At 39.2% G+C, this 19,439-nt stretch overlaps 1 protein-coding gene across 1 annotated transcript in view; it reads right to left on the bottom strand.

The window, feature by feature from the left end:
• Window positions 1–19,439, bottom strand: part of PLCB1 (phospholipase C beta 1) — a 416,514-nt gene that overhangs the window by 136,026 nt on the left and 261,049 nt on the right. The window contains exons 8-9 of the mRNA XM_085299181.1: window positions 18,572–18,672; window positions 17,081–17,247 (exon numbers count right to left, since the gene is read on the bottom strand). Of these exons, the coding sequence (XP_085155307.1) occupies window positions 17,081–17,247; window positions 18,572–18,672 (268 nt within the window). The remainder of the gene's footprint in view (window positions 1–17,080; window positions 17,248–18,571; window positions 18,673–19,439) is intronic.

Below are 19,439 nucleotides of genomic sequence, written 5' to 3'. Positions count from 1 at the left end.
AGGAGAGGGGCAGGATCACCTCCCTCCATCTGCTGGCAACACTCTTCCTAATGCACCCCAGGAGACCATTGGCCTTCTTGGCCACAAGGGCACATTGCTGGCTCATGGTCAACTTGTCATCCACCAGCACACCCAGGTCCTTCTCTGCAGAGTGCTCTCCAGCAGGTCAGCCTCCAGCTTGTACTGGTGCCTAGGGTTATTTCTGCCTACGTGCAGGACCCTGCACTTGCACTTGTTGAACCTCATGAGGTTCCTCTCCGCCCAGCTCTCCAGCCTGTGCAGGTCTCTCTGAATGGCAGCACAGCCCTCAGGTGTGTCAGSCACTCCTCCCAGCTTGGTATCATCAGCAAACTTGCTGAGGAGGCACTCTGTCCYCTCATCCAGGTCATTGATGAAGAAGTTGAACAGGATGGGACCCAGCACTGAGCCCTGGGGGAYGCCACTAGCTACACGCCTCCAACTAGACTCCACACCATTGATGAYGACCCTCTGAGCTCTGCCTTTCAGCCAGTTCTCAATCCACCTCACTGTCCACTCGTCTAGCCCACGCTTCCTGAGCTTGCCTAGGAAGATGTTATGGGAGACAGTGTCAAAGACAGTGTCAAATATATGATCAATTCTAGCCACACAGGCAATCCCACAGATTTAATGGACATAATATTATGCTTAACTAAATTAACTATCAACAGCCTCAAGGATTTTACAGGAGCACTGACACTATATCTAGTCTCATGAATATAGTTTTCATTACTTAGTATRTCTGTACTACAGAAATGTCTGTATACAGAAGACTATTTAGATAAGTGCAGTGAATAATAATACATGGCATAACACACGCCAAAATAAGAAAGAGATCACACACGTAAAGTCTACGTTGAAATAATGTAATAGTCAACAAGAGTCATAAGGATGAAGAAGTATGGTTAAGGTGACCAGGGCAGAACAAGGTAATGAAATCATGGTAAATAAYAGAAAACTTGGAGTGAATGAGTATTTGAAAAAGCTTTGCAATACTGCAACTAATTGCACTATGAAACAGTCTCACAAGAGATTTATTATTTTTTTCATTACTTAAATTATTTTAAACCAAACCAGACCAGGTACACTACAGAAGAATATGCTGTTACATTCAAATCTCAGTTCAAATTTTCATATTAAAATCAAATTGTATTCCCAGTTATATTTGCTRAACTACCCTTTCTCGAAATACAGCAACTCTGCCACAAACCAAAACCAAAGCTAAACAAGCTTTCTTTGGCAACAGATTCTGGAAAAAGAAACAACAAAAAAACAGTAAGAAAGGAGTAGAGCAAGGTTCACTGCTGTATCCCCAAATGTAATAAAACATGGCAAAATCTGAATATAAGCAGAGAACCGTATCTTCTATATAACATCCAAACTTAATGCATACTGAATGACAAGCAGTCAGGGACAGAAAACACTGGAAACCTATTGTGCTTAGGTATCACACATAAAATTCATGCAAAAACAACACATGGCCAAGGACAGTAAGATCTAGAATATTTTGCAGAATAAGCATCACCAAACAAGCAAAGCAGAATTAAATGTTTGAATCAGAAYTGGTCATCATTCTAATGAAGCTATTACTTTTATGTCTGTGCAGGTGCACAAAGAAAACTAACACTGGATAGCTCAAAAAATTGTAAAAGAAAAAAACACTTTCTTGATAGGGGTTCAAAAGAGGCACTGCAGCTCAAGACACCTTGTCAACTTTTASGGATGGAAACCTTTACCATAGGTTTTTAGGAAAGCCATGTTAAGTAGCAAAACCTCTATCTCTATAATAAAGAGCCTTTTCAATTAGAACCAAAACTTTGGGAGCGTTCCAAGGACACTGCCATCTCAAATGCAAAAGGATGATCAAGTTTCACCTGTGAAGAACAGCAGCAGTTTCCAAATCTCATCTGGGCCTTTTCTTATGAGCCATTCACTATAATGAGATCTTAAAGTGGCTGCACAATGTTGAGCAAACTGTTTATTTTATCAGAAGTCACAGGTTGTTTAAGTCCTTTTCAAACACCMAAGAAAGAAGAGTTGTGACCCACGGAACACATGTATTTTTCTCTAGTAATGCTAGAAAACAGCAAAACACATGTATAAGCAGGGGAGATTTTAAATGCTCAGCACTTTCTCCTCCTCAGAAGGTAAATGTTGGAAGCACACGCATTTTAATGGACATCGATCATCTAAATCTCCACAGCAGCTTTAAAAATCTCTGCTACAAAAAAGCACGGCCACAGTTCACATATTCTGGTAAGCAGAAATCATTCACTGTCATGTGTTAAGAAGCACAATTATTTGAACTCTGTTACACTGTAAAACACCGTTTTATTAATTGCAGAGAGTATTATTAAGCATGTATCTATGATAGCTGACAAATACAGAACTGTCCAACATCTTAAATCAAACAAATCTACATTATAATTCTCTTTTATACACTTCTAATCAGATCTCTATATGTAATATGATGCAGTCTCCTACTGGTTATCATCCTCTGCTTTGGGTCTATCACGGACTTTTTTTATTCTTCACTTACTTTATTGATGCACTAAGCATAAACATAGACTCCAGTCACTGGTGGTATCAAAGCCTCATTATCTTCACTTTGAATGCTACATCTGGTTGCTTCCTATTCTGCACATACTTCCATACAATATCCAACATGCTTCCCATAGATCTTTGATGCCCTCTGGATATCCTGTTAATTAGCTATGGATCTCTCCTCAGTCAAAGTCTCAAAGTCCTCACTACTTTATTTACAAAGCGGTAGTAATGTTTTAGGCTTTGCTTGACACTACACTCAGCTTAGCTCCACTGTTTTCAACTCAATTACAGACAGTTCTTTCTTTAAACCAAAATAGTTTCTGAAACATTAACATACACATGCACACATGCACGCACGCGCACACACACACACACACACACACACACACACACACACACACGTATATATATAGCTGAAGACATATTAGTGTTTTTTAAGGACTGAGGAAGAATTTCATTCCAGTGTAGATGAGCAAGCACTCTTTTAAGTCAGACACAAGCATGATGATCAACATCATCTTCAAGTTGGATGTTTATGAAACACTGCACCTAAAGTYAGCTATAAAATCACATGGAACTGCAGCACATTCCTTGGTAAGCATTTACTTTTCTGCTTTTTACTTTTTTTGTTTCCTGCCCATATCTAATCTTGCTTAAAATCGTTGACCTGGTTCATTCAGTCTTCACATTAGCAAGCCTCAGCTACTGTCTTCCAGGTTCTCTACCAAGAGTGGGAACTTGGCCATGAAAAATCACAATGAAGCTATGTCTTGATGATTTTAGCTCATGTTATAAGGTAATGCAGAGCAATACACTGATGTAAAAGATGTTCCTGAAGTGTCAGCTAAAGACAGGGTGSAATCTGTCCTCAGGATCCACTTTCCTACCATAACTGTTATTTACCCGGAGACATGCCTGCTGCTGTACGGACTTTGGTGGAGGTCAGGCATGTGATCCAAGAGGAGGTGCTAAAGGCCCTAGCACCTGAGCAGGTCTCACCCGTTACATCAAGACAGATTAAGCAAAGGCAGAACACAGTGAGCTACACTCCAGCCTCCCAGCAGACATCTTGAGTTTGGCTATTCCTGAATGTTTTAAACCCAACTACAACCGTCTGCAATGATTACTGTGGACAGAAACTCCGTGGGTCACAAAATTTTACAGTCATAAGCCCTCTCTCTAGCTGCGCTAAACTTTTCAGCACAAATGTGGTAAGAGAGGAATTCTGAGAGGGTAGGTAAGTAATTCCTTACAGGATATGACAAGGTAGATGATAGTTTAAGTTCAGTTAAACCTACTGATGATGCGCTACAGAAACACTTGTTCCCAGCTAGCAGGGGAATGAGCACRTTATGACACAACAGATTTCTAAGGCAGGCAGACAAATAGATAACTGGAAAGATTTTAAATCAGACAGATAAAAATACCATCAATCCCAGCAATACAAGATTTATTTCGGACAGAACCTTGAATGAGTGGCACTACCGGAATACATCATTGTCTTCCCAAACTTCTGAAAAATACATTCTGTAAAATGCCTAGGATTAATCCTGGAAGATGTAATAAGGTTCTACTAACTAAGCTGGCTTACTTCCAACTGCTAAATTGCATTAAAAGTCATCTAAAAATACAAATTCTTTTCTTCTGTAAAGTGATACTTCTCTACACAAGCTCTTGCTGCACTTGCCAAAAYGTCTATTTTGAACTATAATGGGAAGAAAGAAGAATGGAATGTGAGCCCTCTACAGGTGTGAAAAAAACTGGGAACAACTTTCAGCTAGGTTAACGTATTTCCAAAAACTCCTCCAGTTGAAGAAGAGACTTATACTAAAAAGAAGTGGAAAAGAATAAAGGCATGGTTTTGCAAAGACAATTCAAATAAACAAAAAAGATGATCTTGGCAGGGACCTCCTTGTCTCATCCTCAAGGCTGGTCCTACAGCTGTAAGCACACATTATACAATCCCTTTCACAAACAAATCAAGCTCCATCTTAATAATAATTGCCCTTTTTGCCCTTTTTACTACCTCCGGCAGGCTGTGCCAGAACCATAATGTTAGGAAACTGCTCTTCATTTCCAGCCTAAATTTATCCAAGGCAAATTTACGCTCCTCCACTCTTATGCCAACATTGTCTTTTAGCTTACTACTTCTTTCTCCCTTCCCAATGTTTAACCCTGAAGTATTGATAGGCAACAGTCATATTCCAATTAAGGGATACTGTCACAATAGGTGATTACATCTGACATTATAAGCGAAATTTCCTCAAATGGTAGTTGGATTATAGTAGCACACATAGTCCAGCTAACTTTGGGGGCAGCTTTAGCTCAGCTGGTTAGAGCGTGGCACTGCTAGCGGGTTCAGCCCCCATATGCGCTACGCTAAGGGTTGGAGCAGATGAYCTCCAGAGGTCCCTTCCAACCTTACCATTCTATGATTCTGTGAACTTAACAGCCCTGTTATGACAGATACCATACACACATACAGAAAGACTCAGAGACTGTTAGTTCCTCAAGGCACAGACTGACTATCTCTTCAGAGAAGTCAACCAAAGGATAAGGCAAAAAATACAGAAGYGCATAAAAGGGAACTGACAAATGTTATTCAGCATTCAGCTCATTTGTGGCAGAGCCAAGAAAACCGTGCTTTTCTGCCTCCAGTTCCAGATTTCATCCACTGGATCACAAGAGTCTTCAGTCCTTTTGTCCTTAGGGGCCCTTTGCAGCTGCAAAGCACTACGTCTGTAGCAGTCATAATGAAGAGGCAATGTTTATTTAAGTTCATCTATATTTGTTTCCTTCAGCACTTGAGTTGGCCCATCCATGCTGTTTTATGTTTTCAGAAGTAGACTTTATCTGATATCCATCTTCAAATAATAAATGCTACTGCTAAAATTGAACTGTGTTCACAAAAGAGGCAGTAAAACAACAGCAAAAAGAAACTGTTTTACTTCTAAAGTAAAAGTTTTCTATTTATGGGCATTGATAGTCTGAGGCAAAGTCAAACACAGTAAGGCAGGCAGGAGCAGCAGAATGTTTCTCCATAACCCTTGAAATGCAGTATTCATGTAAAACTCTCTTGATCTATCCCTGAGCAAAAGCTCCTGCAGAAGGGAATGGTGCAGCCACATGCATACTCCAAAATCTCCACCCGCATTTGCTCTGCAACGCTGTCACCTAAGTCCTTCTTCCAGGATTTTTCATCCATTTTCAGAGTTAGGACATTGGATAACGTCTGTGGAGTTTCCGTCTGGGGGCCATTCGGTTTCCAGAATGTGGGAGAGGTCTCCAGGATGTGGGAGAGGAATTAGCTACTAGGGTCAGCTTAAATATTATTACAGGTCTGGTTCATTCTGTGCAYACCCTGGAAGAGGAGTGGGATGAAGGAGGGTAGGAAAGCCATAGAAGACTTCTYTGACAGATTTAAAGCATAAAGGTCAATTTAGTGAGGATTTTGAATGGAACAAAGCAGRTTGACTTCAAAGTACTGGGCATCTCTTTGATATGCAACTCCAAATAGGTCCGAGCTATGGCCACATGCACATGGAAACAAAACATGTGTGAAGGCTAGAAAATCACTGAAAACATACTCTGCCTCCTCTTTTGCCTGAAAACACTCTTCACGATACCAGACAAAATAAGAGTCAGACTTCTCCCACCACTTAGCCCTGGGGAGGCCTTGTCTCGAATACTGTGTCCAGTTCTGGGCTCCCCAGGACAAGAGAGAGATGTATCTACTGCAGAGTCCAGTGTAGGGCTACGAAGATGATGAGAGGGCTGGAGCACCTGCCTTGTGAGGAACGGCTGCGAGAGCTGGGCCTCTTTAGCCTGGGGAAGAGGAGACTGAGGGGGGATCTTATCAATGTGTACAAGTACCTGAAGGGAGGGTGTCAAGGGGACGGGGACAAACTCTTTTCCGTTGTCCCAAGTGACTGGACAAGAGGCAATGGACAGAAATCAAAGCACAAGCAGTTCCGCCTGACCGTGAGGGGGAATTTCTTCCCTGTGAGAGTGACGGAGCACTGGAGCAGGTTGCCCAGAGAGGTTGTGGAGTCTCCTTCTCTGGAGATCTTCAAGGCCCGCCTGGCTGCAACCCTGTCTAACCTGCTCTAGGTGACCCTGCTGAGGGGGGAGGTTGGACTAGCTGATCTCCAGAGGTCCCTTCCAACCTTACTGATTCTATGATCCTATGAAAAAATCTCTGTTCTTGTCGCGCAAAAAGAAGAGGGAGGAGGAGTATGAGCAGCCAAGTGTTTCAAGATAAAATTTCTTATTGKCTATTACTCTTCCAAAATTTTATAGCAGGAGGACTTCTTACTCGCTCTGGACAAAGAAGATTTCATATTTGTTTTTGATATTTCAAGTGCACTGCTCTTTCTATGGCAAGTGGCTAGTGCTTCCCCAACCAAAATCARTATCTTTTCTCTTCAGATTCAACCTTATAACAAACAATCTGCCTGATTATTTTACATTATCAGTATTAGTTTTTGCCCTGGAGATCTTAAGATATAAATTCCACAATATGTCTTTGTTTGAGGATTATCACGGATAGGAAAAATACAATCTCACATCTACAAAAAACTGTAAAATCCCGACCTGATCTGTTCATTTGATACTCATTACACTTTTACTGATATCAGTGGTGCTATTCCTGGCACCAGATACCGGAATCAATCCCAGAATACATTTCTGGAAATCTCATGCTTCTTTCAAAGCATCTGTATGATACAGAGAAGAGTAGGAGACTTTCCCTTCCTGGGACTCTAAACATCTCGGGGATGAATGCTATTACAAATGCTAGGGCAACAGCAAAATCTAACTCTATGGGTAAGCGCATAGGTCTCAGATCCAAGCCAAGTCCTAATCTTCTAAAATGCCACCAAAGAATAAAGTTAAAAACAATTTTGTTTTGTTACAAAGCCACATAAAGTTATCTTGTTATCACTATGTCTTTTCCACCATTGCAAAATTCACTACTAGTAGTCCACCCCACYGTTTCATTTTACGTTCTTTATCTAGTTGTTACAGTTAAGCAGGAAAGATCAGACTCTTCACCTGTAATGCAGATGCAAAAACAGAGTTACAGAATATGATAAGCTTTTTACATTCTGAAAGATTTTAAGAGGGTAAGCTTTTTACTTGAGATACAATCTTCTGAACAACTGCAGGATCTGAAATGAATTTTACAACTTAACAAGTAACTCAAAAAACAAGCAACTGAAAAGACAATGCAGTATAGAACCCTATTTTGCTAATTTATTTTAACAAGAATAGTTTCCATGAGCTTATGTATGATGATATATTTATTCAACTAGCACTTGCTGCATAGTTATTTTTAAAAATAAAAAGGGCTTTCTGGCAAGTTACCTAACTTAGCACTTATGGCTGAGAACATGAGTTAAGCTAGGACTTCTGTGCCTTATAAATTATAAGCTTATAAATTTTAAAGAGTAATGAACTTTGATTTGACTGGGATTTATTGCTCTGTCTTCATTCAAGAATGAGAACCTAAGCTGAGAGGTCTTCTGTTGTAACACTGCAATACTGGAAAACATTGAGAATCCCCAAGTTAATGGGTTTTCTGATAAATATTGTTAACTTMCAATGTAAAAGCTAGCAGGTTGAAGTATTGCAACACTTGCTAACACTTCCTACAAATGTTTCCGTGACAGAAAGCCCCACTGTTTGACTAAATGGTTCATATACCAGAGCTTGTGCTTTAAATAGAACTATACTATGAAGGATGTCTTAGAAGTGCTTGCTTGTGACAATAAAATCTGTTGCCTAGGAAATGGCCCTCTTCTGCCATCAAAAGACTGTAATGCGTACCTATTCTTAAGTAGTTACCAAAAGGTGAATTTAATGTGATGAGGCCAAAATGATTTAAATGTGTTGATGTTTAAAAGAGGAAAAACACATTTGTATTTGAGTGAATACTGCCTGGTGTTAATGCTGCCATGGGAAAAAACACATGTAGTAAATACAGTATAAAATTAATTATGTTTTAATCTAATGCTAATTGCTTATTTTATTACCTAAAAGAGCCCAGCACAAGTGCCAATAAATCTGCACCAACAAAACAGACTTAACACTGAAATTCAAAGAGAGTCATGAAACAAGCTTCCTTAGAATCTTTCTAAAGACATGTCTATCTAAAACTAACATACTCTATTTATGCATAGGTGCAGTTGAGAAAATCTGGAGAAAGAAACAATGTAAGAAGAAAGTTCTTTTCTTCTACGGAAATCTAAAGATTTTGTCTTTGTGGGTCTCCTAATTAACYTTTCAGTTAATGCCACATAACATAGTCCCGAATGCCTTAAAATAGCTAGAGATATTATTTAAACATATGCATATTTAAAAGAGAGAAAAAATATAGTTAGTCTATCGCTTATCTCAAAGATGTCTTCTAGTAAGTATAAGCTGGTGTACCGATCCATTGGCCAGGAAAATCTCTAAGCTCTATCTTTAAAGCTTATGTTACAGTCAAAAAAATCTCTCAGTAAAAAAACACTCTCAAAATACTAGCTAGTAATAACCTATTTCTTTTCTTGCTCCCACCAACTAGGACAGTAGGAAGTATATTCTTCGTCACTAAAGAGGGATTCTAGCTTTTTCGTGTCTCCTCTCCCTGGCAAGCATTGGTTTCCTGCTCTTCATTCCTAGCCCTGTACATGAGTATAGCTTTTGTTCCTAAATGATTAAAGTCTTTAAGAGACAGAGGATGCCCCTGGACCTATGGTTCCATCGCTTAGTGGTTTTCAAAACACTTATTGGTTTCACAAGCACAGGTTTAAATTGAGACTATGGGAATTGAGCTCCCAAAGCCCTTGGGTCCCTTTGAACTTAGAAACTTTTAGAAATGTATTGCATCAGAAAGTCAAGAACAACCAGTACATTTCTGCCACAATTCCTCCCAAAGGTGTATGATAAATTTCACAAAATTCGAGAAACAAAGGCTGTCCTTCCCCTGCTTACACATTAACTAAGCAGAGATRCTGGAAATCCGCATCAATGTCCCATCTCTGATCCATAATGTAACGAGATCCTGAACAACTTACTTTTATACAAGCCTTCTTAAAAATTAAAGCACATAAGGAAATTTCCAAACACCAGCCATTTGGCAATTGATTTATTACTATTCATCCCACAACCAACATGTTAGCTTGAAAGGGAGTACAGTTAAGCAATTATGACATCCATACAACGTAAATTTTTTATAGCTTGAAAAAAACAAATCTGAAGACTCTTAACCAGGCCTAACAGCCTCACAGCACGTTTTTGCTGACAGTGAGAGACTGCTCAGCAGTACAAGGAACCTCCTTCTGCCTCCACCTGATAAGGAAGCAYGCTAAACATAGCACATTAATCTCCTTCACTGTGTGACACAAAGCATTAATCACAACAGTTTGCTCCAGGCACAATAAAACACTACACCATATGCTTAACCTATGGAGATGTCAAGACCATGTATCTGCTGATGTTGCAAAAGCTCAACCACATTCCAACAATAAACGTTAGCAACATAGAGAAACATGGGGCAGCCTTTTTACTCAAAAGTGTTCAATCTATGGCCCTTATCCAGTAAACACACGGCACAGGATTTTTAACAGGTGCTCGAGTAGCCACGTCRTAAAAGTTAAAAATATTACGTACAGCTCTTGCTTTTTATGTTCAAAACACAGTAATTTATCTGGAACAGGTGCAGAAAAGGAGCTGTTATGGTGATAAGAGGAATGGAGAATCATCTTAYGAGCCTAAGTCAAAACAGTTTGACTCCAGTGCTACAGAAGTTGAGAGAGAATATGATCATTCTTTATAAATTCATGTAACTAAGTATGAGAGAAGAAGAATTAAGTTAAAATAAAATAYTGATGTACAGAGTGTGTACACAGATCACAAAGTTAGATGGGAAATTATTAAGACACTGATCACCAGATGAGTGAAAGTCTAGAATGGTTTCCCAAACAGGGTGGTAGGAGAAATGAGTTTAAATTGTTGTTAGAAGGCACTCAGTCCACACAGGGGAAGGCTAGTACAACAGGGAAAAGTGGCTCTAGAGTTAGAAGTTAATAGGTTTTGTCAGGAGTTTGACTTYGTTAGTTTTGCCAGGAGGAAGATGTAAGGAGAGTAATTTGCTGTGTGTTTGTACCATATGTATATTGTCTTTCACTAGGATACTACTTCAAGGTGAGACAGAATTTTTTCCATCACTTGGCTTCTGGSTTTCCTCCTTTCCCTGAAAGCATTAGAAAATGGCCACAGCTAAGGTCTAGATGCTGAGCAGAGCTGCCTGGATAATAATCCGTACCAAGATTATATAACTGTACCAATCTGCTGAAGAAGCTAGGACCTGCACAGAGTCCTTTCTGTTTCCTGCTTGCTTCCTACAGCATCTTGCGTGTTTTGGGTAATCAGKCCCTTTCTAATACATTTTCTTAAGTTTGTTACAGTGCTGGGAGATCTGTGGCTGGCGGACTTCTCCGCACCCATGAGCATGAGGAAGAAATTTCAGTGACCCAGGAGTTTCAGTTTCACACTCTTCAGTGCTGAACAGTCCCCAGAGACACCCACTACATGTTACGTCACATGACAGAAAGTGAGAAATCACATTTTAAGTAAAACAGGAGGCAAATGAGTTTGTATGCAAGTACTATGGTAAAATTCTAATTGAAAACAATACAAGGGAAAAAAGTGATGTCCATTCAACTCCATATAAAGAATATCAACTTCCAAATAGGTTCTCTTTTAAGATTTTTGATTTACATTTTTAAGGAATAAAATCCTAATTTATTTAAAAAGACTTTTCATGCATTAAATTTTATTTGCTAAGTACACATACCACTCTCTTTGAAGTGATACTGGTACCTGTGTTCATGGTTTTGTGCAGAATTGCCTTGAAATTTCACTTTGACAAAGTTGGGAAATAGGTAATTATGGGAATTGAGCTTCAGTATAGAATTAGTAGGATGTTCCAGCAAATGGAACGTAAGTGGTTTTTATTTAACTGTCCTCTCTTCCCACATCATCCATAAACTTAAGCATACGCTTAAGTGATTTATTTTATTGAGGCCAGGATGTTTTGCAAGTTGCAAACATGAAATCTTAGTCCCTCAACATAAATGCTTTCAGCAAATGCTTTTCATTCATGAGAATGGCCAAGGATTTGGTGTAGGTTTGTATCTTGATATGTGTGCTACTGCACACCAAATAACAGACAATATTGTGTCTTTGTGAGAAATGATTAGAAGTCTAGGCCTTGTGACTTTAGAGAATACCTGAAAAATAAGGACATTTGTCACTGACTTTGTTTCAGCCGTTTGTAAGAATAATTTTCTTTGGCAATTTATAAAATGGCTATAGAAGCTTTAAAGTTAGAATGCAACAGAAGAGCTTGGCTTATTTCACGAAGGTGTTGAACATCAATCCCTGTTTCTCAGCGGGATGTCTGACCATTGGATCGATTGTTAAAATAATTAAATACAAAATGCGACAGAAATGAACACAAAAGTGGACAGGTCTTCACCGTTTACATATATGTTTGTATTTAACTTCTGTTGCAATACACTGAATTCCCCTAATAACGAGTTAACCTGAATCAAGATAATGAGCAGAATTCATCAGAAAAAATACATACTGACAAAAAACAATATATCTGTGCAGACACATGTGTGCACACAAACATGAGCTGCAGATGTTCCAGCGATAGTACAATCTGAAGAAAAAGGATTTACTTTCATGAGGGCTGGCAATTCATATCATCTAACATTTGCAAACCACTGTGGTGGTCTCTGCCATCACAAAATATTTTAAATCACTCAGTGCACAAAAGAATACTGTGTTTAAATCACAACTTTTAAAAGGACTTTCCATTTCTTCATTGTATTTTCTTTTGTTCTGTATCTAAATCCATGACTCACATTAAAGAGGTGACTTTGCASTGCCAGGGAAGAACAAATACATATACTATGTTGTCAGTCCCTCTGGCTTGCTTCTCAAACCCAAACTCTGCAACACTTGCTGTTCCTCCTTCTCTCTCTTCTGCTCCAGAAGTCCAGTTATTTAACTGCATTGTGCTGGTATAACCGCGATGAACTCCTTAGGCCACTTGTATCTCACTTGCCCATGCTGCTGCTCATCACTTTTCTCTCACATYTTTACTTTTCCCTGATGTGCCTTGTTACACTACTCATGTCTTCCCTATGCTTCTCCTCTGTTTCTTGTACTCTATTAATTCTAATCTCTTTTTAAAGAATCGCTTTTTATCCGGGACCTCTTCCAACTCACTTCAAAATGCAGGTGTGTGAAAGAGCATGTAGAGGCCAACCCCAAGCCCATCTCACTTCATAGTGCCATTGGGCCTTGTTTTCTGAGAGAGCTATGCTGGATGAAGGCTTCTGCTGTCTTCTTACCTATTTTACCTGGGAGTCTGGGTACCCTAGAGTTTCTATCTGCTTTTATGATTTTAACTGCCAGTACCTGGGCCATTCTAAAARCCTCCTGCTTCCATCCTTACCTCTCAAATTACTTTGGCCACAGCAATTAAGAGGCTTTGATCAATACCACCACAAGGAATGTGGCAGAGTATCTGAGCAGCAGAGATTGGAAGTTAACAAGTGGGTCATATGTAAGTGCAGTTGGAATATCTGGAAGTCTACCGAAAACAGCATCTCTGTTCAACGGTCCAAGAGAGCACAGATTCTGTTGGCAAGGAAAGTATCGCTGACATGTCAGTTCTTCACTCTGCCTTCACCACATTTCAACCTGTGAACAGTCCTTTGTGACAGCAGAAAGTCTAGGAGACTATCCCATTTAAAACACCACGTTAGAAGGTTAAACCATTATTTTGAATGCACACTATTATATTTTGGTGACATTTTACAGACATGCAGCATTTGTTTGCAGTTATTCCATGAGTGTAGGATTGAGCACACACCTACACTTCATTTAATATACAGTGAACTGGCATTTCCAAATCAAAGCATATGTATAGAAAATATCCTGTCCTCATATTCTTCCTGATTAGCCCGTTCCTATATTTTTAACACAGGATGCTGAGGATCTGCACTGGGGCATGATCAGCATAATTTTCATATGGATTCTGCCTAAACTGCTGAAAGATCTGTGAAAGAAAGAGCATAGTCCTGAACGTAACTGCTTTTTTCAGCACAGAAATGCACACCTGTGTTTGTTGTAGAGACCAAAGAAGACTTTAGCAGACTTACATTTTCAAAGTTTTGGGAATCCAAAAGAAAAAAGTTAACAGCTGATTAAAAACTGCAAAGACTTTGAAAAGCAGCTCGAGTTCTTGCTTCTGTATCATATATGACTYTGGACTTCGGGGAAGGCTCAGAACTAGCTCTGACCACAGATGAATTTACTAGAGATGGAACTTAACTGGCAGTTGGAACTCCTTGGTTCTGTGGCTATAAGGTCAAATTTCCCATTTTTCGCATGGTAGTCACGAATATATGCAGGCAGAGAGATTGTCAGCCTGTATCTACACTCTGCCTTGCACCAGCTGAAGTTAAGCTGTGATTATAAACACGGTAACTAAATTTAGATGCTCTTATTTTGTTTAAAACAACCTATTACTGTTTGTTTAAAGTTGATCAGAAACAGTTTAAGCTAAATACCTGTTTGTCATTCTGAAAGTTAATATGGATTACAGGCATATGACAGAATATGCCAGCTACCATTGCTTATCATCTCAATACCCATCAGCTGAAGCACACTGATCTACTCTATACACCTTGCTGGCCTGCTGCAGTTGTAAAATAAAACACATTAACTTAAATCTTAATAAGGTCAGCTTTAACTAACACACCTACATTTCGACTGGGACAGGCTAAGAGTATGTGCCAGTTACAACAGCTCAGCTTACATGGTGCTTATCAAGAGGTGGTGTCCTCTGTCCAGCAAACAGCAAACACCATCATAACGCCCTTCTTTCTGAGGTTGGTTTCATGCTTCCTCCTTACTGCTAGTCAGAATGTAATTTCATTTTGACTTTGATTCTGTTTGCACACTAGCATACCTGCTTCTAATAAATCTTTTATTTGGTTTACATGAAGTGCCAATATTTGGGTAATAAGAATGATCTTTTTTGTACCAGACTTCCCTGTGGCTGGCAAGAAATAAGGAAAGCACAGAGCTTAATATTTGCACAGATGAGAGAGGAGGCTACAACATCTTTTCATCTACTCATGCTAATATTCTCACTGATGTTGAAACTTGCATGAGCAGGACAAACAAGCAAGGTTTAGCCGTCAATTAAAACCTCTGGAAACACTAAACTTATTTGGACTAAAAATAAGAAGTCTTTGGGGAAAAATTAGAAATGTTTTGTTTTGAGATGATGTTGATCGCTATTTCAAGAGCCACAGCTTACCTACAGGAAGGCTTCTAGGTCAGAAGGCTTCCAGAGAGTGGAGTGGAAGTACAAGGAGAACATACAGAGACACCAGAATCAATGTTTTCAGGTAAGATCCAGAGACTTTTAGAAAAGATGTCTTTTTGTTTCCTAAGAACTGCTATGGGCTGTGTTTGACAAGCCACAGCAGAAGATTTTTGGGTTTTGCCCTCCCTTGGAGCACTGCAGGGCAGGTGCTCATGAGGGACTGGCCGAGGGAAGTTAGGTATGAAGGAAGAGGGTCTTGCTATCAGTCACCACATAAGAGCTGGGCTGGTGCTTATAATCATACTGAGCTAATTTGACTAACCCATCTTCCTCTTGCTGTGCTCTACCCTATTTCTCTCATATCTTACTAGCAGACATCATGAGAGATTTCAACGAGCAGTCACAAACAGCCACCTTCCTTCCTGGGAGCAGGAACCTGCCAAGGTCCACCCTGCTCCTGGCTCCTGTAAAGCCGGAATCAGCTTTTCTGCTGATTCCTCGCCATACAGGAGTACACTGGTTGCACAGTGGGAGGTAGGCATTCGCAGGGCTCATGGAAAGAACATCACATGAAAGCCTGATTCCAGCCCATCAACTCAGAGTCTGGACAGCTGAAATTTGGATTGCTGCTCAGACACACTGTGGAGACCCTCTTCCAACCGAGGTTTTGAGAGGTGAAATACACAGTAGTTTGCAAAAGACTCCACAGCATTTACAGACTTCGTTTGATGACCTACCTGCCCCACTTCTTCTCCCTACAGTGCTAGCATTACATACTGCAATGTGTAATACTACATGTGTGCAGATACATGTGCATCTATTTTTGTATAAAAGCTAGCCTTCTACATATGCAGTGGATGGAGAGGACTTGGAAAGTACTTTAGACACACAAAAAAAGAACAGTTTCTCCTAGCTGCCTAAATCTTCCCTGCAGAGACAGACAAACTGGGCAGTATGGGGACACCAGTCTAAGAGTGAAAGACTCATAACCTGCCAACATCAAGACAGACAGGCAGACTAGACTCAATATCTGAAAAAGGTTTGCGCTGGGACCAGAAAGAGAGGAGATATTTCAACCAGCTCTTGAATTATATCAGCATCAGTTTCTACTACAAACACGAAAACCTCCATTTAATTAATCTAGGCTATAAATTGTAGGCAATATTTTATCAAATTTTCGTTTACATCAGTAAAGTGTGGTTTCTGTTTATAATGGGCCACTGCCAGGCAATCCTGCCTTGAGAGATTTATTTAACTGAGGATTCAAGGGCCTTGTCTCTTTGATGCTGTTTTGACCCTACTCTTCAAAGGACTGACGATGTGGAGTTCAGGTTGCCCAGGAACTCTCAGARGATGCTTAGCAAATCATAAGGCTGGCTCTAAAGTCTCTGAACCAAAACATATTTTTTCTATTAGATCTGTTTTTCAAGATATTCCCATGCCCCTAAAATTTCTAAGGTATAAACACATTAAAAGCTCAGGAAGTCATTATGATATGTGGATTGGAATAAAACAGAAGGCAAACACAAATTCAATGCTATTTTAAGACTTGCGGTGGTAGTAAAAATCTGTGTGTGGAGATTTGAGCAGGATTTCTCCCGCTGTTTTTGGCAAAATGCCCAGTTAAGCCCTGACAATACTTACGATTTTCGAAAGGGAATTTTCYGTGATTATAGCACAAAACTCTCTCAGCTATTCTCACATTTTACTTTGTAGAGGGCTGGATTTATTACAACTATTAAATGACAGAATTATTATTTTCTTTTGGTTTCAAGCCACCAATTGTTTCTTTAAGTTTACATTTCAGATACCAGTAAACAGCAATTGTCATAGTGAGGTTTATGCTGAAATTTGCCTATGAGAGCAACTGTTCTAAACTATCAGTTTTACATATTGCAAACTAAGTAGTAAAACCAGCCCATCCTTCCTACATTGATTCCAACAAAACACACTTAAAAATTAACCACATGATCTCTTGCAGGCTTGGATGATCCAAAAGTAAATAGTTGGAATGGGAATTTGATTCTGAACCAGCTGGCTTTAGCTTATACTGTAAGATAATTGATTTATTGTTTCAAATCAGAAACTAAGCAGAGTAAGAACATAAAAACTACTGACCTTTCTTTGCTAGATTATTGTTGGGTTCATATTTCTCAATCAGTTGTTGAACTTGTTCCTGTTTTAACGGTGGATAAAGGATTTCATTTAATCTTGGATCACGTTGCTTAAAATTTATAAATTCCATCATCTGATCAACAGTAAGGTATGGTTTGCTCTTGGCACCACTAGAGAAAAATTGAAGCAACAGCAAAGCAATTACAATGTTTCCTTGAAATCTTTTTCAATGTTCTGCAATTTCCCAGGGAAACTGAAACAAGATTCAAACTACCACACAACAAAAATTATGTCCTGCTCTATTGCCAGAATAATTTAACTTGTCAGCATGTGATGACAAATATTCTTCATCAAACATCTAGGAGTTAGATTTTTATAAATGTTCAGTATTATTGGCATCAAYGGGAAGAGTCAGACCAAAGCTATAAGTTTTTCATTACTAAATTCCTCTACCAAAGCTATTTAAAAAGTAAAAGAGAAGAAGACATGGAATTCAATACTGATCTTGCCACAAATGTTCCACTAGCATTCCAGGCTTAACTATTAGGTTTTACTACTGAGAAACAGTGGCTCCGATTTTATTATTCCAGTATTTGCTTGTTTTACAGAGCTGCAAAAAAACATCAGGCACTTTGCAAAGCAAGCAGAAAGATGCCTATTTACAGAGTTAGTAAAAAGAGTACAGAGTTTGGGTACGATTTGTACCCAGACGGAGATCTGTGAAGCCTTCTCAACAGGGGATGTGCTTAGGATTTTCTATAGCATTCGTCGCTGGCCTAGTTCCATTCTAAGAGAAAGCAATAGAAAGTCTACCCCTAGGTTCAATGGCAGCAAATTAAATCAAGATTGAGTTCTGCTGAAATCTCACCCTTACAGAAAATAAGCACAAAGGAGTAAGTGGGCACACTCATGTTGCAAATATGCATTCACTTGGTGGTCTTGGGATGTATTTGCAGAATTTGCTTTCAGAATTGCTCTAAGGAGTAGAAGCATCATGAAATAATGCAACAGAAGTTTTATAGCTTGCAACTGAATGTACGAACTGACCAACCTGTAGCTGGTTGCTAATTTAATTTCACGGTGTAAATTCATGATGCACAAACCTTAAATGTTGCTATATTTTTTGCAACTCTTAATTAAGCTTTTGGGGGTGATATTACATATTCTTATGCTTAATGCATGTTCTATTGCTTATCATTCTTCCTCCTTTACTTTCACAGAAGTCTAAACTGTGATAATCCATACAGAAAAACAAGGTCTGACAGTTCTGTTCCTCTAGGAACAAATTACTGTAAAACTCTGATCCTTGTAAGTGGAGGCAAAAGCTTGGAAGAAAAGGAACTCTTGATCCTAGGTTAAACAGCAGTCCCGTTTGACACTGAAATCTGTTCTTTGCAATCACTGCATGGTGCTGTAGACTCAATAACCTACATCACCATCCCTGGCACAGAAAATCAGCGGAGGGAAAAAAAATAAATGAGCGTCTTTTCTTACAACTCGGAAAAGATGTGGTCAATCTCAGGCCGAGGGCAGAGGTTGTTTAAGAACACTCTGTACACATCAGGCGTGAAGTCATCTTGAGGGATTGAATCATTCTGTGAAATGCAAAAAAAAAAAAAAAAAAAAAGTGAATGAAAGAAACAGCACTTTTATACTCTTTTGGTAAACAGATCACTCACTACTGTGCTTCTTTGGATTTCCTTCTTGCAACTTAGAGGAGCATGGATTTTTCAGAACAATAAATTCTCCCAAATAACACAGCAGTTCAAAGGGTATATCAGTAAAAAAAAAAAATATTTTCATCATCTTCAATAGAAAAAGTTACCTCTTTYTCTGAGAACATATGAGGAAGGAAGAAAGGACATCCCCCTTTTTAAATGCATAAGTTAGCTAAGTATAAATATGTATGCAACTCTGATGATACTTTTAACCTTACTCCCAAGGGACTGAAGAGGAACAGGCAAGGCACAGGCCTAGTAACTTGGCAAGCAGCGCTGAGCCAGCAGGCTTCAGGAAATTAAATGATAGTGTTAAGGGGAAGAGCTGATCACTTGTCTTCCTAAAGCTTTCAAAGAACTGGGAATGAACTGGGTCACCCAGTCATAATTAATAACCTTGCTCTCTGACAGTAGCAGAAKTTTCTCCTGTTCCTTCCGGAAGATACAAATTGAAGATATTGTCGTTACAGGAAAGTCGCATGGAATATAGCTTTTCCACACATTTTTCTTCTGAACATTCAGTGCAACTGATGAGACAGTCAGGTTTCTTTACGGAACTGATAAAGGTGTTTTTCTACTGAGGAAATACTTTTTTTTTTTCCTTTTTTGCATTTTCTAAAATTTAGACCAATTTACATTTAACC

This window comes from Rhea americana, unplaced genomic scaffold (assembly GCF_003343005.1).
Source record: "Rhea americana isolate MKP2758 unplaced genomic scaffold, rheAme1 scaffold_146, whole genome shotgun sequence".
In the NCBI taxonomy this organism is placed as follows: Eukaryota; Metazoa; Chordata; class Aves; order Rheiformes; family Rheidae; genus Rhea; species Rhea americana.
Note: the sequence above shows the minus strand (reverse complement) of the source record. Positions and strands in the feature narration are given on the sequence as shown.